Source organism: Salvelinus fontinalis, chromosome 24, assembly GCF_029448725.1.
Source record: "Salvelinus fontinalis isolate EN_2023a chromosome 24, ASM2944872v1, whole genome shotgun sequence".
In the NCBI taxonomy this organism is placed as follows: domain Eukaryota; kingdom Metazoa; phylum Chordata; class Actinopteri; order Salmoniformes; family Salmonidae; genus Salvelinus; species Salvelinus fontinalis.
Genome location: NC_074688.1, coordinates 1,839,222 through 1,861,500, shown reverse-complemented (window position 1 = coordinate 1,861,500; position 22,279 = coordinate 1,839,222). Strand labels below are relative to the sequence as shown.

The 22,279-nt window shown below is 41.3% G+C and overlaps 2 protein-coding genes and 1 non-coding gene across 8 annotated transcripts in view; all 3 read right to left on the bottom strand.

The window, feature by feature from the left end:
- The window catches only part of LOC129821734 (ATP-binding cassette sub-family C member 5-like), a 51,670-nt gene extending 50,159 nt beyond the window's left edge, over positions 1 to 1,511 (bottom strand). For 3 of the 6 annotated variants that reach the window (XM_055879343.1, XM_055879348.1, XM_055879349.1), the window contains exon 1: positions 641 to 750. The gene's annotated coding sequence lies outside the window, so the exon portion shown is untranslated. The other 3 variants (XM_055879345.1, XM_055879346.1, XM_055879344.1) reach the window with 3 other exon arrangements.
- Positions 1,512 to 3,956: 2,445 nt separating this feature from the next.
- On the bottom strand, positions 3,957 to 15,830 carry rpl35a (ribosomal protein L35a). The gene is made up of 5 exons (XM_055879350.1): positions 15,776 to 15,830; positions 15,276 to 15,315; positions 9,981 to 10,133; positions 8,456 to 8,600; positions 3,957 to 4,024 (listed from the first exon to the last, which is right to left on the bottom strand). Exons 2-5 carry the CDS (start codon positions 15,284 to 15,286, stop codon positions 4,001 to 4,003), a joined length of 333 nt encoding a protein of 110 aa, XP_055735325.1. The 5' UTR covers positions 15,287 to 15,315; positions 15,776 to 15,830; the 3' UTR covers positions 3,957 to 4,000.
- Positions 7,668 to 7,785, bottom strand: LOC129822680 (small nucleolar RNA SNORA70). Its single transcript, XR_008754505.1, has one exon. It is a non-coding gene; the product is annotated as a small nucleolar RNA SNORA70 (small nucleolar RNA).
- Positions 15,831 to 22,279: the final 6,449 nt, after the last annotated feature.

Here is a 22,279-nt window from a genome sequence, read left to right as displayed (position 1 = left end):
TTACTAGGTCAGCTATTTCTGACATGGACTAAGGGGGGCGGGGGTATTTTTAAAAAGCTCGTCTATTTCCAAACCTTCTTGCTACGCATTGTGCCAGATTCCTGCCCAAATATTACAAAAAACAGAAGGGTACATGAAGTTCTGGATTATGATGTTTTAGGGTGGGACGTGACATAATCGGAGGATTCAATAATGTCGATATGGCCATTTCAATTTATACATTTGAGGACATTATGTAAACCAACTTCATAGTGTCATCACACGATTCATCAATTTGTCCTCTATTTGGAAAATCGACCTAAAAATTTTTAAGGGAAAACAACATCACGAACCCCGTGACATACCACACCGCTTCGGACTGAGAGCTGTACAAACTGAGAATCGTTGCAAAAGAAGCATCCTCAAATATCTTCAAATCATCAAATTATGTATGACCGCTTTGGCAGAACCCGATTGATGGAACTAACAATCAACCTTTTCGGGACTAGGCTACTATGCGCAAAACGTTTAGATTTTATAAAACGTCAGCATGAAAAATGTCACTATAAAATATGAAGTCTACCGATTATACAATCTTGTACGTCTAAAATTACATTTAAAAAAAAAAAGTGAATAAAATGAGAATCTCGTTGACAAATACCTGCGTCTCCTTGTCAGCCAGCAGAACCCGATCAGTGGCCACAGAATAACAATGTATTTATAAAACTGCTCTTTGATGCAGTCGCTGTGTTACTGTAACGGAAATGTAGTTCAAGAAAAATACCTACTAATTTACGGGAAGAGGTGGCTACAATCCAGGAGACTACAGTTCCCAAGCGTTCTTGAGGGCGAGCACAGAAATTGTAGGTGTAATTTATGCTCCGCTATCATGCTGCCCCTGTGGTCTGGATGTTGCATTGGCACGTTGAAGTAGAATATTCATTCAACAAATGTTTATTTTTCTATTCCGGGATTGCGAATTAACTTCCATCGGTTGGTCGCCTTGGCACAACCTGGGTCCTTGTGCGCTGCATAATTACGCAGTGTTCTGACGTCATTTTGACAATTTACGGCACACGCAAAGACGCCGTCAACAGCATCAACATTTGAGTGCAAAAAGCGTAAATTCACAAACACCGTGTATACCAATTTAAGTCATTAGAATCTATATAAAAAGTTGTCATATTCGCCATGTTGCCCATTTATATTGTTTGTGTTCCTTTTGACTCACCTTATGTCCTCCCAACCTGGTCTCAGAGCATTTCGTATTGTTCTGTATTGTGGGGTTTTTATAAGGTTTTTTGACATGCTTAACTAACTATAAGCTAGTAGGACTTCTTTTGCATTAAAGTTTGAATTGCTGACTCTTGTGAACCTGCATTTTCCCTTAGTCTCTACTCTTACCAGTGCTCTGTCTAACCATGAATATCAGCCTGAAATGTGTGTGTGTTAAAGAGAGCGCTGTACTGTATGAAATATGTGTGTGTATGCAACAAATGTATCAGTAGTGTGGGTGCTGTACTGTGTGACGGAGACTGTGTTAATCTTAGGGAGACACAGGAGGGGGTGAATCATAAGACTGCTGACTGTGGTGTACAATGGACAATAACAGATAAGCTATACACACGAAAAACATATGTGAGGTTCTGAGTCATGCACTATAACCCAATACTATAACAAACGTGATTAGCAACTATATAATATGTGATTGAAAACTATAACAAACGTGATTAGCAACTATATCATATGTGATTGGATATTGACAAACTGTTGGCCTGGGCGCCTGGATGTCTGTGTGTGTGTGCTGGAAGTAACAGTTAGCTCAGATAAGAAGCTGGGAAGCTGTAGTTAGCCTTGAGCGAGAACAGTGGACAATGTATACAGGTGCAGATATCTCAGACAATGTTATAAAACTGTCTGACCCCAGTCTCTGGGGTGAAGGAGCGCAATCTACACAGCAACAATGAAGGGACACCAGAAAGCGCAAAGAAGCTGAGACCAGCTTATGTGCCAATATCAACGATAGGCTGGGTGAGTCTAAACCACGCCCAGTCTCTACTCTGACAGGCCGGCTCGGAAGCGGGAACTAACCTCTGTCACGAGTATAATATACTATCTTTGTCAGGAACAAGTGTCTTCTCTGTTCCACCCTGCGGGGTGGTGCAGTGAACCCATATATACGAAAAATGTATTTGCCATTTATTAACTTTTGAATTAAACAATTATTTTAACCAAGTTCAGGTGTACTATTGTTCCTATCTCAGTTTAACTTTCGCAACCCTAACAGTATGTAAATCCGAGATACTTTAGTATATGTATTAATTTGTGGATTTCCATCACCCATTTCGTATTATAGGTTACAAATTCTAGCTAGGTGGCTGAAGTTAGCTAGGCTAGGAGTACGTTTAGGAGTTAGGTTAGCTAACATGCTAAGTCCTTGCAAAGTAGAAAGTAGTTGAAAAGTTGATAATGCTATAAATGCTAAAGTTGTGCGCGATGAGATTCTAACTCTCAACCTTTGGGTTGCAAGATGTTCGCGTTATACGCACGCCCATCCACCCAGACCTTATACACATGCCCTGACCAACCATCTTCCTTTCATTTTTGGTTTAAGTAACCATCGGTCTTATGCAACCATATCAAATGGAGTATCTCGGATTTACATACAGAATACGAAACGCTCTTAAAACCAGGTTGGCTCTATGGGAGCCGTAGTACTTTCTACATAACAGTTTAACCTCTTGAAATCATAGTCCTCGAGTTTCAGCCCAGCCTGCCTCGGCTATGTGCGATCGAAAACAGATAGGCTGCAATTGCTAAATATATATCCCATTTGACTGAAACCTTGGCGTACAGCCCAATACAGTATGAACTAAATCTTTAACTTGTCTACTTAGCATTAGGAAAATCATAATCTCACATTTCTACGCTACAAAACAACCCACGCCATTTATCCGATGTCGTTCTAGAAAATTTGGCAGTACCTCCAACCGGCCTCACAACCGCAGACCATATGTAACCACACCAGCCCAGGACCTCCACCTGCATGATTCTGCGCCCCTGCCCAGTCATGTGAAATCCAGTATCAGTGGCCTAATAAATAAATTTCAATTGAGTGATTTGCTTACTTGAACTGTATATCTCAGTACAATCATCAAAACTACAATATTAGTTTGATTTGGGCTTAAACAGCAGTTTGCTCCTCTTGTAATCTTTTCATATGTATGATAACTTTTGAATGTGCCGGCCGCTGGGTTTTTCTCTCAAGAAATAATAACGCTGGTCAGCACATCTGGATTGCAATACAGTCAATTTTAATTAAATGATCTGCCAAGCTTAGCAATGAAGCAGTGAAAAAAATTGTTGCTAGTTTAGTCTTATTGAAACAATTAAGTACAGGTACCAATTGCAAACTACAGGTTTGAGTTATGGAAACTTGGCACCCCCATAACAAATCCTGGACATCCATGTTTTGTCAATATATTTTTGTGTGTTTTTGACACCATAGCCATCTTTGAAACACTGAGGAACATAATTTAGATCTGTGCACAAAGAGTACCCTGTCCGGCATTAAAACATTTGAGGTTTTAAACTAATACTATGAAGTACCAATCCATGAGGTTTAGAAATGAGATCCTGTTACCCAACTGTGCATATGAATAATTTATTAGAAAGGCAAAATTATTTCCCCTGATTAAACCGACAAAGACATTGACCTATACCTTTGTCCAATCTTAATTTTCTTGAATTTAATCCTCAAATTCCAGCACTATTCAGAAAGCACAACAGTAACTTGTTTTTGTGTAAAAACACTTGACTGGTCAAGAAAGAATGAAGGTTAACAAAACAATTCATATTGTAAAGCCCTGAAAATAACATTCTTTGAAAATGTGTTCACCCCTCCCCCATGCCATTCTACCATAGAGGCCAGTGATGGATTCCCACCCTCCAACTGCCAAGAGAACACAGAACACCAATTGTGGACCTGACTTGTTTATTGTATGTACACAAAAACAGCACATTACACACGAGATGGGTACAGCATCTGAAAGACAAAAGCAGAGAGAGTAGTGAGTGGAGTTCATAGGCACCAAATCAATACAAACCACAGCCATACAGTGAGTGGGAAATTGTCTCTTCCAGATGTTTTTCCAAGCACTTGCCCAATATGTAGTGGTCATACAGGAAAGGTGGAGAGGGTAAGTATTAAAATGGGGCCTACATCATTCTTATCACTAAAAACAATCCATTAAGTAGATTTTAAATAAAACTAATGAAAAGGATAGTGATTCTTTGTGCTTTAACTTTTGTAAGGAAAACAAATCCTTTATTTTTCAGCAGTGGGTTTCCCAAAGCGTTTGTAGATTCAGTAGTACGTTGTTTCTCCCCGCAACACAGATGCACAGCAATAATAAGTAGTGTCACACGGTGTAACACTGCCAATTAAACATTTAAAGGAAACCGACATGCCTATAGGCCAAGTGCCTTTCAGGGAAATCCCACCCTTTTCAACATAAAATGTATGATCTACAGCACCACCCCAACATCTGAAAAAACATTTTTTAAAGGTTCTCAGCACGTCCCAGCTGGCCTCATACACAACCAGTCACTGGACATGTCCGAATACCCATACTAGCGTACTACATACTTAAACTGCATACTCATTTTGGCGTTTGATGTAGTAGAATTAACTAGTCTTTACCTACTCCCATGCTTGACAACAGCCGACAAGCAGCGCTTATGGGGCGGCAGGTAGCCTAGTGGTTAGAGCGTTGGACTAGTAACCGAAATGTTGCCAGATCGAATCCCCGAGCTGACAAGGTAAAAATCTGTCGTTCTGCCCCTGAACAAGGCAGTTAAACCCACTCCTAGGCCGTCATTGTAAATATTAATTTGTTCTTAAAACTTCTTATGGCTGCAGGGGCAGTATTGAGTAGCTTGGATGAAAGGTGCACAGAGGTGCCAAGAGTAAACGGCCTGCTCCTCAGTCATAGTTGCTAATATATGCATATTATTATTAGTATTGGATAGAAAACACTCTGAAGTTTCTAAAACTGTTTGAATTATGTCTGTGAGATTAACAGAACTCATATGGCAGGCAAAAACCTGAGAAGTTCCACTTCATGTTTGGATTTCTTCTGGGGGTGCCATATTTTCAACCAAGCTCTCACTGAAATTACAGCAAGATATGGATGAGTTTTCACTTCCTACGGCTTCCACTAGATGTCAACAGTCAATAGAACTTTGTCTGATGACTCTAATGTGAAGGGGGGCCGAAGGAGACAGGAATTAGTCACCACTGCCACGAGCTGACCATGCTTTGACCACGCGCATTCACGTGATAAGCAGCTCTGTTCCATCGCTCAACTGAAGTCGATGTAATTCTCCGGTTGGAACGTTATTCAAGATGTATGTTAACAACATTCTTAAGATTGATTCAATACACCGTTTGACATGTTTCTACTGACTGTTATGGAACTTTTGGACATTGTCACGTTATAGTGGACGCGCTCTGTGACTTTGGAATTACCTTGGAATTGTTTACCAAACGCGCTAACCAAAGTAGCTAATTGGACATAAATAACAGACATTATCGAACAAATCAAGCATTTGTGGACCAGGGATTCCCGGGAATGCATTCTGATGAATATCATCAAAGGAAACATTTATCATGTATTTTCTGGTGACTCCAACATGGCGGCTAATTTGGCTATTGTTCTGAGCGCCGTCCCAGATTATTGCATAGTTTGCTTTTTCCGCAATTATTATTTTTTTAATTAAAAAATATATATATCTGACAGCGGTTGCATTAAGGAGAGGTATATCTATAATTCCATGTGTATAACTTGTATTATCATCTACATTTATGATGAGTATTTCTGTTGAAACGATGTGGCTATGCAAAATCACTTGATGTTTTTGGAACTAGTGAATGTAACGCGCCAATGTAAACTCAGATTTTTTTATATAAATATAAACGTTATCAAACAAAACATGCATGTATTGTGTGACATGAAGTCCTATGAGTGTCATCTGATGAAGATAATCAAAGGTTAGCGATTCATTTTCTCTCCATTTCTGCTTTTCGTGAAAGCTATCTTTCGCTGGAAAAATGTCTGTGCTTATTGTGGTTTGGTGGTGACCTAACAATCGTTTGTAGTGCTTTCGCTGAAAAGCATATTTGAAATCGGACACTTGAGGGATTAACAACAAGATTACCTTTAAAATGATATAAGACACATGTATGTTTGAGGAATTTTAATTATGAGATATCTGCTTTTTGAATTTGGCACCCTGCATTTTCACTGGCTGTTGTCATATCGATCCCGTTAGCGGGATTGCAGCCATATGAAGTTAACTGACTTGCTTAGTTACATAAAGGTAAAATAAAAAAATACACACACACACAATTTAGTACCCTACAGGGCTTGACAATTAACTTCTGCCACTTTTTTTTTTTTTTACTTGTCCAACCCAAAAATGGTCCACGATACAATTTTTTCATCAGCAAGCAAGGAACCACTTTTCAAAAATAAAATGCATTACTATATTTTTCCCCCATAGAAAAATCAGACAAAAATGTAGGCTACCCTCTGCTTATTGGATTTGCAAGCGTGTCTCAAAATACAACAACTGCCCCTTTTAAAACCCCTAGAATCAATTGATGGACCAGTGTGTCAATCAAATAAGCACTAACAAAATCCGTCAGTTTAAGTTAGAGATATGTTTCTTTGCATGGGCTGTGTCTCAATTCGCATCCGTCTATGGCGGCCTTCCACATCTGCAGTGGAAGGCAGCCGGGCAAAAGCAGTGTTTGTCAGACTAGGAGTCGTCCTGAAAATAAGTATTTTCACGAAAACGTATACTGTACAAACAGCCTGGCCCACAAACTATTATGATTACTATATGGAAAATGGGATCAGTTTTGCTCGACCCCCAAAAGTGTCATGGGGCTCATCTTAAGGTTACAGTTAAAAGAATAATAAATGTAAGTATTGAAGTAGTTTAGTGCCTAACCAAAAAAGGAGCTGTTAAATAGTGTAAAGAAATTATTTAAAAAATCCTGAGCTTTCTTATATCTCCTAGATATAGGACAGACACTTAAATTTAAGATTATTTTTTGACTGTCTTTTACCATTTATGAATGTTTTATTCAAAGCATTTCTATAACTATAGTAGTAAACGCCAAATTCAATATTTTATCAAATCATTTTGGGCTACCCAAAGGGGTGCTAAAATTGAAAATCAAATAGCTAAATGATCCATATTATGACCATCTTAAAAAAATTCCATAAAACAATTCCTTCCAAGCTCAAAATTAACGGCGTTCCGTTGTGCCTGGGACAAAATAAAAAAACATGTCTACGGTTCAAAATAGACTGGAACGACAGATACAAAATTCATAGAACAATGTTTTTTTTTTAAGCAACGAGGCCAATGCAACAGATTAGACAGTTTATCTTAAATATTGATCAAGTTTAAATTTCTTCATATTATAAGCGTAACAATGCGGGAATGTTCCAAAATGCAATTAGCAGGAAAACACTGTCCTTCAGTCTCTGGTCATGACCATTTGATCTAAACGAACCATGCCTCGAGTATGTCGAATGAATCAAGCCTTTCGACATTAATGATAATTAACCCTCCTTACATTGTTCAAACATGACTGGCTTTTAGTATTCAATCTATATTATTTCAACATGTCGAGCCCTGCGCTAGTATGGGTATTCAGACGTGGCCACTGTCTGCAGCCCTTGCACACCAGAACTGGACTGCAGCAAGACTGGTCAGGTTAATAAGCTGCAGGAAACAGTGGGTTTCTATCTTTCATAGTCAAAAAGATAGAAAACAAGTTGTTACACAACGACATAATCGAGAGATACTGAAAACATCTAGAGTGCATCATGTGATTTTAAACAACTATGAGCAGGCAAAGGTTAGTAAAGTGATTTGCCTACTCAAAGGTGGTTAAAAAACAAACGTGTTGAACCACTTTGCCGGTCTACAAGTTATTTGTAATAGATGTTGCATACAAAGCCACGTACTTTTAATCCAAAGATTAAACCACTGAACAGAAGGCCTTTTCCCCTGACAATATATTTTTTAAGAGGGGATCTGGAATTACATGGTAGTTCCTTGAACTAACAAAAGTTAAAGTATATCCAAAATCATTCCTAAAGTACCTCTGATATTAGACATTGTTGTTCAAGCCCTACAAAAAGCACACCTGAATTAAGTAATCAAAAGTCTACGGAGTAGCTGTGTAGTTTAAATCGGGTGCGGTTGTGTAGGGATAAAACAATATTCTATACTGTTGGCTCATAGCACTTCCTTTGAGCTGTATTAGTTTTTGCTCGAACCCAGCACAGTGCATAAAGGGAGCTGTGCAGGGCTAGACCAAAACTTGACTGCCTGCTGGGTCCGGAAGAAAACTTGCGCTAATCATCAGGGAAGAGCAGAAGAAGGTACCACTCACCACTCTAATTCTGTGTCCCATGGCCTTTGCTGGAAGGTTACTGCTAAACTTGGCCCGCACCATTCCACTGTTGCCGTGAGCGCGCATGACTTTGCCCCAAATTACCCGCGTCTTGTTGGGCTTGCCACCGGGCGTCACTGTGTTCCTGATGAGATTGAAGGAGACAGTGAGCAGAATCAGTCTTGTGTCATGGAACTTAATTAAAACAAGAACATAACTCAAACTGCAAAAAAAATAATAGCGTGTCTACCCCAAGTCTCACCATTCAACCACACAGGCTTAAGTGAATGGTTTTGGAGTTGTTTTTAAAAGTGGTAGGAACTTCTGTTTATCTTTCAATGGATTACAACAAGAAAAAGGGCAAGGTTGACCAGCTTGACCAATTGAGGAGCTATTACAATGTTTGACACAGGCAGAAATGGTGGAAGTATGTGTTCTGGGGATTCTCAACATTTACATCATAAATGCATACATTGTGTGGGGGTCCCTCTAAAGGCCCATTCCCAGTAACCACTGATTCCTGAAGGCATTCAAATGCAGCTAATGCATTCACTTTGTGATATGGCTAGAGGCAGGAAGAGGGGAGCCAAGAGTGTGGCACCAGGGCGTGGGGACTGAGTTGGAACTCACATGAAAGCAGGTGAAGTTTAAAGCTGGCTAGATAGAGGGTGTGTGATGTGCATCCTGAGTGGACGCATGTCAGAGTGAAAGAGATATGTAGAAACCTCCTTTGGGTAGTCTTATGTGCCACTTTGCTGGCCATGCTCCCAGAAGTTCCATGACATGTACGCTGAATGCAAAGACTAAAGTGGCAGTGTGAAATATGTATTTGTCCAACAAATCTTTAGTCTCTGAAAAGTTGTGTTTTGTATCTTCTCTCTTTATCGGTCTCTAATACTTGTTATATTCACTGAGTTGTCAAAGTAGGCTACTATTTCTACATTGTGTCAGGCCTAGCCTGTACAAAATCTTATTGAGGTTATCTACATTTTGAAATAGTCTCTGAATAGTTGTTTGCATTTTTACAGAAGTAAGAATAGCAGTCAAATAGCCTACTTTGTGTGAGTTTTGAAATAGTTTCTGAATATTGTCCTCTGGTCACATAATTATTATTTACATTTAAATATTACAAGTATAATATATACTTGGTATATTTTAAGTGAGTAATTTAATGACATTTACTCCAATTGTTATTAAAGAAGAGGGTGTGCTCTTTAAAACTAAGTTAACTTGTAATTTGTTAATTGTTTTCGAGCTGTCTGAGAAAATGAGCTTTATCTTATTCTCAGTAATCTACAGCAGCATTCTAGAATTCTATTGGGGTCGTGTTATTTTTGGGTAACTGTTTTCATAGCGATTTAAACGCTATGTAAATGCCAGCTGAAAGTACCAGCAGCCCCAAGTCAAAGCAGGTCCACTGAGGCCACGGCCCATGTAGGTGGAAACGCAAAAGTCCGCCTTTTTGGTAAACAAATGGGGTGTCCTTAGTTGAAATTCGCAATGAGACAGACGATGTAAAACTTACTTTTTAGCCTTGTAGACGTAAGCACAGCGTTTGCCTAGGTAGAAGTCAACCTCCTCCCGTGTGTACACTCCCTCCACCTTCAGCAGGGCTGTGTGCTCCCGCTGGTTCCTTAGGCCACGCTTGTACCCGGCAAAGATGGCCTTGCTCCACAGTCTGAAATATTAAAAGAATGCATAAACCAGAGCACACAACTGGTGTATCATCAGTCCCACATCCTGGAGCCATAGTAATCCAGTCAGCAGTCAGTCAACCATATACCCTAAACACTCAGCAGAATCAACCAACACACATTTGAAAGACCTACTTTGAACCAACATTTAAAATTCAGTATCAATTAGCTTGAAACATTTACCATACTAAGTACTGACTCGCAAATATGTCTAGTAGCAACAAAAAATTCTTGGTCGACCGAGTCGTCGTCCTGTTCTATTGACAAATCGGTTGGTCTAAACGGCTAAACTTATTTTTCCCATATATACAGACACGGTGTTTCAATATAATAAAAACATACACTGAGCTTGTCTGATGCTCTAAGCACACTGATTAATGATAATGGACACATATGACTTAAGAGCCCAACGGTCACACGTAAAAATATATATATTTTTAAAGGTGAGTGCCTGTGTGACTGCCGCAGGTTGTCTCGTTCGTCTCCCTACTGCAGCGAAAAGGCACCACAGCAAGTGTTTATTGCGCTGTCCATGCTTTAGCTAAAACAATAAGCCATTTAGTTTGTTTCTTCGATTATCAAAATCCTTACGTGGTTTACGAAAAACATTTATTTCCTCAATCCTTGCTCTCTTTACGTGACCAATAGGGCCTGACCTACAGTGCACTCAGAAAGTATTAAGACCCCTTCCCCTTTTCCACTTTGTTACATTACAGCCTTTTCTAAAACGGATACAATTGTTTTTTCCCCCCTCTCAATCTACACACAATACCCCATAATGACAAAGCCAAAACAGGTTTTTAGAAATGTGAGTATTCCGACCCTTTTACTCAGTACTTTGTTGAAGCACATTTGGCAGCAATTACAGCCTCGAGTCTTCTTGGGTGACGCAACAAGCTTGGCACACCTGTATTTGGAGAGTTTCTTCCATTCTTCTCTGCAGATCCTCTCAAGCTCTGTTAGGTTGGATGGGGAGTGTCATTGCACAGCTATTTTCAGGTCTCTCCAGAGATGTTCGATCAGGTTCATGTCCAGGCTCTGCCTCTGCCACTCAAGGACATTCAGAGACTTGTCCCGAAGCCACTCCTGCATTGTCGTGGCTGTGTTCTTAAGGGCATTGTCCTGTTGGAAGGTGAACCTTCCCATCTCCACAGACAAACTCTGGAGCACAGTCGGAGTGCCCATCGGGTTCTTTGTCACCTCCCTGACCAAGGCCCTTCTCCCCTGATTGCTCAGTATAGCTGGGCGGCCAGCTCTAGGAAGAGCCTTGGTGGTTCTAAACGTATTCCATTTAAGAATAATGGAGGCCATTGTGTTCTTGGGGACTGTATATGCTGTAAATATTTTTTGGTACTCTTCCCCAGATCTGTGCCTCGACACAATCCTGTCTCGGGACTCTATGGACAATTGCTTCGACTTAATGGCTGGTTTTTGCTGTGAGCTCAATTTCGAGTCTCATTAAGAATTCAAACCTTTGCTATAAGGCATATTTATTTATTAATATATTTGCAAACATTTCCAAAAACCTGTTTCACCTTTTCATTATGGGATATCACTAAATTAGTTATAACAGTACTGTCGACTGCAAAAAGGATGCGGAGGACGAGTTGAGGGTAAACAAAACAAGTGTACCAAAGTGTTAACGAAAAAAATAAAGTTGTAAAGCCTTTATTTCAGCAGACTAAAAATAGTTGCATGCAATCGTGGTTTACTTTTTGTTCAGCCATTTCAAAGCACGAATGTCTCGTATGCAGTGTAATGGCATGAAGTAATGATTGATTGATACAGTAGCCTATATATTGAAATATAGGACGAAGTTACGTATTAATACTAAACAGGGTGCGCTCTTAGGCCTACAGCTCAATGTTGGTTATAGAAGGCTACAATACACAGCCTACTAATGATAACTTCAAATTATAATGACCATAATAATTGTAAGGAGAACAAGAAAAGGAGGGTATATAGAGTTGCATGCATATTACGTGTGACAAACAGGTGCGGATAGATTACAATATAATTTTTCTGTCTGTTTGGAACAGCGTAAACACGGAATAAATGATAAGTAATAAATCAATTATAAGTAATACCAGTCTGTTGTAATGGGGGCAACAACAAAAAATTGCAACGCCTTTATTACAGCATAGCAAAGACTAAACAGCCAAATTGTGAAATTTATTTATCCTAGGCTTTTAGCCACAGAATCAGTAGGCTACTAAACACTCAAACAGGCAACAGAAACAAGATCTGTCTTATTTCTGTAGATATACAGTACTAGTCAAAAGTTTGGACACCTACTCATTCAAGGGTTTTTATTTGTACAATTTTCTACATTGTAGAATAGTGACCACATCAACACTATGAAATAACACATATAGAATCATGAAGTAACCAAAAAAAGTGTTAAATCAAAGTATATTTTATATTTGACATTCTTCAAAGTAGCCACTCTTTGGCATGATGACAGCTTTGCACACCCATGGCATTCTCTCAACCAGCTTCATGAGGTAGTCACCTTTAATGCCTTTCATTTAACAGGTGTGCCTTGTTAAAAATTCATTTGTGGAATTTCTTTCCTTCTTAATGCGTTTGAGCCAATCAGTTTTGTTGTGACAAGGTAGGGGTGGTATACAGAAGATAGCCCAATTTGGTAAAAGACCAAGTCCATATTATGTCAAGAACATCTCAAATAAGCAAAGACAAACAACAGTCAATCATTACTTTAAGACACGAAAGTCAGCCAATCCAGAAAATGTCAAACTTTGAAAGTTTCTTCAAGTACAGTCGCAAAAACCAAGCGCTAAGATGAAACTGGCTCTCATGAGGACCGCCACAGGAAAGGAAGACCCAGCGGAGGATAAATTCATTAGTTACCAGCCTCAGAAATTGCAGCCCAAACAAACGCTTCAAAGAGTTCAAGTAACAGACATCTCAAAATCAAATGTTCAGAGGAGACTGCGTGAATCAGACCTTCATGGTCGAATTGCTGCAAATAAACCACTACTAAAGGACACCAATAAGAAGAAGAGACTTGCTTGGCCCAAGAAACATGAGCAATGAACATTTACTCCTGAGGTAGACCTGTTGCACCCTCTCTTATTTAACATTTACTCCTGAGGTAGACCTGTTGCACCCTCTCTAATTTAACTAGGCAAGTCATTTAAGAATTAATTCTGATTTACAATGACTGCCTACCACTATAATTTGACACTGCAGGTCCTCTATGAACGCGATGAAGAACAATCTGGCCTTATGTGGCCATGTACTCTTATAATCTCCACCCGGGACAGGCAGATGAGGTCTGGCCACCCCCCAGAGCCTGGTGTCTTCCTAGGTTTCTGTCTTTCTAGGGAGAACTTACTTAGCCATCGTTTTTCTACATCTGCATTGCTTGCTGTTAGGGGTTTTAGGCTGGGTTTCTGTATAGCACTTTGTGACATCTGCTGATGTAAAGAGGGCTTTATAAATACATGTGATTGATTAGACTGGTGGAAATCTGTCCTTTGGTCTGATGAGCCCAAATGTGAGATTTTTGGTTCCAACCGGTGTGTCTTTTAAGACAGAGTAGGTGAACCTATTCTCTCCACGAGTGGTTCCCACCGTGAAACACGGATGTGGTATGACAGTCTAGGGGTGCTTTGCTGGTGAAACGGTCATGGATTTACTTAGAATTCAAGGTACACTTCACCAGCATGGCTACCACAGCATTCTGCAGCGATACGACATCCCATCTGGTTTACACTTAGTGGCACTATCATTTGTTTCTCAAAAGGACAATGACCCAACACACCTCCAGGCTGTGTAAGGGCTATTTGACCAAGGAGTGCTGCATCAGATGACCTAGTCGCCACAATCACCCGAACTCAGCCCAACTGAGCTGGTTTGGGATGAGTTGGACTGCAGAGGTTAGGAAAAGCAACAAACAAGTGCTCAGCATATGTGGGAACTCCTTCAAGACTGTTGGAATTGCATTCCAGGTGAAGCTGGTAGAAAGAATGCCAAGAGTGTGGAAAGCTGTAAAAGGCAAAGGGTAGCTACTTTGAAGAATCTCAAATATATTTAGATTTGTTTAAAACGTATTTTGGTTAATACATGATTCCTTAAGGTATGCACGATATATCGGTAAGCATATCAGATTTGGACGATATTAGCTAAAAATGCCTTCATCGGCCCCATGTCCAGTTTAACGCTGATGTGCAACACCAGTCAAAGCTGACGTGCATACCTATATAACGTAGGCCCATGATGTAATACCGCCACAAAAAATATAGCGCCACACGTGCAACACAGCATTCCTAACCTAGCCAATAATGTCTGTGTGGATCGAGCAGTAAACAAGTTGAGCAGTCATTTGAAAAAGAACATTTCAGCGAGACAACTAAGGCGAAATCCAGTAATGCCAAGATAATGGAATTCATTGCCTTTGACAATCAACCGTTCTCTGCCGTGGATGATGTTGGCTTTCGCCGAATGGTCGAGTACCGATACACACTAGCGAGTAGGCGCTATTTTTCAGATGTTGCCCAACCGACTTTACACAGTACTGTTGAAACACACATCCATGAGCTACTTGCTTTGGACGTCACTGCTAATAGCTTCACGGCTGACATTTGGACCAGCGATGTCAGCCCCATGAGCATGCGGAGTCTGACAGCACAGTGGGTCGACGAGGATTTCTCACTGAGGAAAGACGTATTGCATGCTCAACAATGTGCTGGTTCTCTCATACCACTGCTGCCCTTTCAATTGCATTTGAGAACATGTTTGAAACATCAACACTCCAGGCTTCATTCAAACAACTGACGCGATACCCTGTCATGGCATTGAAACGCCTGCTCAACAAAAATGCCAACAGAGAAGTGTGGGGGTGGAACAAAATCAATTTGGGCATGAGCGTCCGGTTTGGGTAAGCGTATTTGTTAGAAGACAATTTTAGAGTAGGTGTTACACCATTATTTTTACATAATCTATACTATTTCAGTATCACATGTCTTAGTGATGGCCTGTGCCATCCTCGTGGCCTCCACAATGGATTAGTCCACTGAGACAGGCACGATTCAGAAAGGGGTCTTGCTCACCATAGAAAAATATGCGCGACTAATAGTTGCAGACTAACATTGGCCACTCACCTTCCTGGCATCTTGAGTCTATTCCCAGGCACGGAAAAACCTGACGAGAAAATAAGTCATGTATTATGGTCTCGACGTGAACGTGACAACACTATATAGCTTACGTTAGCTAGCTACAAAAACGTTAAAGACTGGGACATTAACGAGATCTCCTTGGGTCTAGATAGTTGTCGCTAACTAGCCACGGTGGTAGTGTTTGTCCGTTAAATCACCAACACACAAAATAAGGGAATACTGTTGTATCCTATTTAACATTGAAATACTTAAGCTAACTAGAAATGCATTTCGTTAACCTCATCCCTGCAGTCCGGCACTTGCCCATTAGTTTCGTAATACTATCCAAGTTATATCTTCGTCATCACAATCTCTCAGACTCAAAAAACAGACTACATGACAAGCGTAATTATATTTATCTTTAAAATGACGTAAATTTATGCCAAAAGTAGACTTAATAACGTAGACATTTCGATTTCATAAAATTGACTATTTATATTTCTCACCTGCACTGTTAGCAAAATGGAGGAAAAGGAAGTTGGAACGGAATGCTGGGAAATGTACGTAGTCGGTGACGACAGAGGCGCATGATAGTGATGGGTTTTCCGGCTCTTTTCAGTGAGCCGGCTCGTTCGGCTCAGTTACCAAAATGAGCCGGCTCTTTTGGCTCCCAAACGGCTCTTACAAAAAACATGTTTTGTATTTTTTCAAGTCAAACAGTTTGGGATAGTTTGACTATGATTGGTGTTAAAACAATTCAAATTAAATTATTAAATGAAATCATACTCTACCTTAACCACAATGTATGTAAAAATGCATTGGTTTATGAAAAAGAATGCTATTAAACATTTGCATTTAAAGTATAACTTGTTAATGTATATAAACAAAGTGTGTATAAATCTAACCATTCTAAAGGAATACAATCTGAACAGCATAATAGAATATTGCACCATATCAAAGAAAAATAAATAACAATTTGAAAAACTGCAGCATCCCACAAATTGAAATAAATGTAAAAAAGAAGGATGCTATTACACATGTGCATTTAAAGTAAAACCTTTTTAATGTATATAAACAAAGTGCATATAAATGTAACAATTCAAAACGAATACAATCTGAACAACATAATAATAGAATAGCCTTGTTCTTCCACCAGCTCAGGGGATCTGCAGATGTTTGGAGGAGGGGCTCCTCCAAATAGGATCGGACCTCTATTATGGCATCTGCTGAGGGATTCTTTCATGCTGCATCCCCAGTTGCTCTCTCGTAAAACAGCATCCAAACAGCAGACGTTTATGGCACTACTGCTAGTGCTTCTGCTCCATTTGATCCCTCTTCTTCCTGTTGCCCTGGTGCCTGAGCCAGTTGACTGCTGGGGCTGTCCCTCCCTGAGGCTGAGGTTATTCTTTGAAGAGCCTCATCAATCGCTCTGGCATCACTGAATCACTGAAGGCTAACTTCTTAAACCTGGGGTCAAGTGCAGCGGTTTCTGATAGCATGTGATTATATTCCATTCTGTGGAACTTTCTGTCAATTGATGAACATAGGGTGTCCATCAACTCTGTCACATGTCCTGTGGTTACATTTGCTTCTCTCTGGCGGCTGGCTGTGATTCGCTGCAGACCCTTACACAGGAGTATCATTTTTGAGTCACATTGCTGAAAAGAGAGAACAGTAACTTATTAGTTCAGGTTCATGTTTTGTCTACTGATACTACATTCTCATCTACTGCTCATATAGATATATAATACTGGATTAAATAATGATGAGGTAATAACTGCTGACTGTACCTCTCTCCACTGATCTCCACAGTGACCTGCTCAAAGGGTTCCAGGACTCACAACTCCACCACCACCTCCCATTTTTCTTGGGTCAGAGCATCAACAGGTGCATTGACAACGGCCAGGGTAGAGATGATGACATCATTTGACTCAAGAAACCGCTTCAACATATAAAATGTTGAATTCCACCTTGTAGTGCAGTCTTGTTTAGGCCTCAGCTCAGGCATCCCCATCCGGCGTTGTGTAGACTTTAGTTTTTCAGCACCTACTGTGCTCCTGTTGAAGTATTCCTCAGCTGCTTTCACTTTGTCCACAGTGAGCTTCATCACCTTCAGAGCATCTCTTACAATCAGGTTGATTGTGTGGGTAAGACACGGATGATGGGTCCATTTGAACATTTTCATGGCTTTGGTTATGTTAGCTGCATTGTCGCTAACACAACAGACCCCTTTTCCATCTACTTGCCATTCTCTGGCCACTCGCAACAGTTCCTCTGCCAAGTTCTCTGAGGTGTGTCTGTCGCTGAACTCAAAGCAGTCCAGAAGACAGCTAGACATCGAAAAGTCTTCAATGAAGTGACATGTAAACGACATGTAAGAAGAAGTGGTTACCCTTGATGTCCAGCAGTCAGTGGTAAGGCAAACTGCAGTAGCTTTTTGGACTCTTTCCCACACCGAAGCCTGTGTGCTCTCGTATGGTTGTGGAATAAGTGATTTTGAAAGGGTTTTCTTGCTTGGAATTGTGTACATTGGATTTAGACTATTGCTATAATTTCTAAAACCTCTGTCCTCTACGATCGAAAATGGTTGGAAATCGGTGGCAATTATTTTAGCCAATGTAATATCAATTTGGCCTTGTTTTGCTACAGACAGACTTTGGCATAAACTGGTCCATAGAAGACTGCGTTGCTGTGGGTCGCGGAGTAGGCCTACTTGACCGAGTGGATACATCTCCACGTGTGGAGATGCTGGCTCCACCACTATCACTAGCAGGCCCGAGTTTCTCAAAGCTCCACTACAGCTAGCTTCACCGAGATTTTGCTTTGGTAAATTCTACACTGTGCTCTAACATTGCCTACATTATTAAAATGCATCCAAATGCTACTGTGCTTCCGAATCATTTTCCAGCTGTTGTTAACACAGCTGTCCTTCCTCTCTCTCCTCGGCTGTTAAGTGTGTGACTGAGTGAGTTGGCTCAGCCCTCCCTCACGCTTCTTTGGTTCATTGGTTGACACTGAGTGTCTGATTGACAGGAACAACAGATGAGGCTGTCAGAACAAATGTGCGCTTGAGCATTTAGGCCTATATTATTATTTTAATTTTTTTCGTTCTTTGAATTAGTTAATTCTATTCATTTAAATCTTTTGATTATTCATATTGTAGCGACCCGCGCAGTCAGCTGTGTGTTATGTGTTAGGCTAGTAGGTGGTTGTGTTGTACTTACCAGTACCCAGTGTTCGCGAGGTCCGACATGCCAATCAACCTGCTATCTGCCAATCACGGGAATGCCTGGAATGTTCTGATGCCGGGCGTCCTGGCGGTTGGCGGAGTGGCGTGGAGGGGAGTTGGGCAGGGGGATGGAGCATTGGAAGTTAAGACCAGGTTTAGCCTTTGTTCTCTCTCTTATTTCTGGCCTTCACAAGAGAAGGTCACGGTTGGCTTGTGGTTATCTTTCATCTTTCATTTATTTGGCGTGGGCTACGGCCAAACAGTAGCCTGTGTAAAGTTGGGTTAATAAACCGTCAGTTCGAGAACTCAAGCCTCTGTCAGGTCATTACAATATCTTAATTTTTGTTATATTTTAATAAATAGATTTGGCTCTTCTGATATGTGAGCTGGCTCCAAACGTTCACCTACAAGAGCCGCCTTTTAGAGCCGACTCATTCGCGAACGACCCATCACTAGCGCGTGATCAACACATACTTCTTCAGCTGCCACTTTATTGCATTATTTTGCACGCTTTCACACAACATAAGAATCAAAGTAGATAAACAAGTATGTGTCTTGTAATATTACGAGGAAAATAACTATAAAACATAGAATGTTACAATGGTGACCGGAATAAACTACCAAGTGTGCTGCTACGCTAACAAACAAGCAAAAATATACTTAAGTTATACTACTGACCTTTTATGAACCATAAATATAGCTAGCAAATTTCAACACGTTTGTGCGGCAGGGTAGCCTAGTGGTTAGAGCATCGGGCTAGGAACCAAAAGGTTGCAAGTTCAAATCCCTGAGCTGACAAGGTACAAAACAGACACACCTCTGTTCCTAGGCCCTCATTTGAATTAAGAATTTGTTCTTAACTGACTTGCCTAGTTAAATAAAGGTAAAATAAAAAGATGTTCTGTGAAGACACGTAAGAACTCTAGCTAGCTATGCATTTGTTGATTGTTTTGAGCATTTTGCCCAGGATATTTGCTAACACAAAAATGTGTCACACAGTTAGTTAACGGTAGTAGCTAGCTAGCTAGGTAATATCACATATAGAACAATGTACTATAAACCGCTCGGCTGATTTCGCTCGAATTCAGTGTTCACAGACCATCAGGATGTCGGTTATTTTGTCTAGGGTAGAGCTGCTCTGACTGTACAGTGCTGCAGGACCGTGCTGATCAGCTGTCAGTGTTGGGTCACATCATGCCCGACACCTACAGGAGTCATCCAGAAAGTGATATGGTATTATCTATCTGATTATCCTCAGCTAACATTATGTGGGCAGCTAATGTCAGCTGGCTTTTTCAAGCGACAATGAGTCTTTTTAGCTAATGAATGGTAGGTTTGCTTTCTAAGCTGTAATTTTCTCCTATTCATCCCCTATTAATCTGCTTTTGTGGAAGGTTGTGTCAGCCGACATTGGACAGGTCCTTGAGCAGCAGAAAGGGGAAGAGCAGAACCTGAAAGTAGTCAGTCAGTTTCAGAGAGTCTGCGGTCGGGGGCAGCAAGGCAGTGATGCAACCAGGCAGTGATGCAACCAGTCAGGATGCTCTTGATGGTGCAGCTGTAGAACCCTTTGAGCATCTGAGGACCCATGGCAAATCTTTTCAGTCTCCTGAGGGGGAATAGGCTTTGTCATGCCCTCTTCACGACTGTCTTGGTGTGTTTGGACCGTGATAGTTTGTTGGTGATGTGGACACCAAGGAACTTGAAGCTCTCGACCTGCTCCACTACAGCCCCGTTGATGAGAATGGGGATATACTCGGCCCTCCTTTTCCTGTAGTCCACAATCATCTCTTTTGTCTTGATCACGTTGAGGGAGAGGTTGTTATCCTGGCATCACATGGCCAGGTCTCTGACCTCCTCCCTATAGGCTGTCTCATTGTTATTGGTGATCAGGCCTACCACTGTTGTGATGTCGGCAAACTTAATGATGGTGTTGGAGTTGTGCCTGGCCATGCAGTCATGGGTGAACAGGAAGTACAGCAGGGGAGTGAGCACGCACCCCTGAGGGCCCCCCATGTTGAGGATCAGCGTGGCAGATGTGTTGTTACCTACCCTTACCACCTGGGGGCGGCCCGTCAGGAAGTCTTGGATCCAGCTGCAGAGGGAGGTGTTTAGTTCCAGGGTACTTAGCTTAGTGATGAGCTTTGAGGGCATTATGGTGTTGAACGCTGAGCTGTAGTCAATGAATAGCATTCTCACATAGGTGTTCCTTTTGTCCAGGTGGGAAAGGGCAGTGTGGAGTGCAATGATTGCATCATCTGAGGATCTGTTGGGGCAGTATGCAAATTGGAGTGGGTCTAGGGCTTCTGGGATAATGGTGTTGATGTGAGCCATGACCAGCATTTACATTTACATTTAAGTCATTTAGCAGACGCTCTTATCCAGAGCGACTTACAATTAAAAGCACTTCATGGCTACAGATGTGAGTGCTATGGGCCAGTGGTCCTTTAGGCAGGCTACCTTAGTGTTCTTGGGCACAGGGACTATGGTGGTCTGCTTGAAACATATTGGTATTAAAGACTCAGTCAGGGACATGTTGAAAATGTCAGTGAAGACACTTGCCAGTTGGTCAGCGCACGCTCTGAGTACACGTCCTGGTAATCCGTCTGGCCCCGCGGCCTTGTGAATGTTGACCTGTTTAAAGGTCTTACTCACATCAGCTACGGAGAGCGTGATCACACAGTCGTCCGGAACAGCTGATGCTCTCATGCATGCTTCAGTGTTGATTGCCTCAAAGAAAGCATAGAAGTAATTTAGCTCGTCTGTTAGGCTTGTGTAACTGGGCAGCTCGTGGCTGTGCTTCCCTTTGTAGTGTGTAATAGTTTGTAAGTCATGCCACATCCAAAGAGCGTTGGAGCTGGTGTAGTACAATTCGATCTTAGTCCTGAATTGATGCTTTGCCAGTTTGATGGTTTGTCTGAGGGCATAGTGGGATTTCTTATAAGCTTCCGGGTTAGAGTCCCGATCCTTGAAAGCGGCAGCCTTTTAGCTCAGTGCGGATGTTTCCTGTAATCCATGGCTTCTGTTTGGAGTTTGTGCCTACGGTCACTGTTGGGACGACGTCCTCGATGCACTGATTGATGAAGCCAGTGACTGGTGTGGTGTACTCCTCAATGCCATCGGGAGAATCCAGGAACATATTCCAGTCTGTGCTAGCAAAACAGTCCTGTAGCTTAGCATCTGCGTCATCTGACCACTTCCCTATTGACCGAGTCACTGGTGCTTCCTGCTTTAGTTTTTGCTTGTAAGCAGGAATCAGGAGAACATAATTATGGTCAGATTTGCCAAATCGAGGGCGAGGAAGAGCTTTGTACGCGTCTCTGTGTGTGGAAAATAGGTGGTCCAGAGTTATTGTCCCTCTGGTTGCATATTTAACATGCTGGTAGAAATTAGGTAAAACGGATTTAAGTTTCTCTGCATTAAAGCCCCCGGCCACTAGGAGCGCCGCCTCTGGATGAAAGGAAAGGGGGATACCAAGTCAGTTGTACAACTGAATGCCTTCAACTGAAATGTGTCTTCCACATTTATCCCAACCCCTCTGAATCACAGAGGTGCGGGGGGCTGCCTTAATCAACATCCACGTCTTCGACGCCCAGGGAACAGTGGTTCAACTGCCTTGCTCAGGGCAGAACGACAGATTTTTACCTTGTCAGCTCGGGGATTTGATCCAGCTACCTTTCGGTTACTGGCACAACGCAGAGGCCATATCACCATAAATGCTGCACAGCCAATGCAGACATCAGATTAACCACGAAGAGCCTTTAAGTCTTCTGTCTGTGGTGGT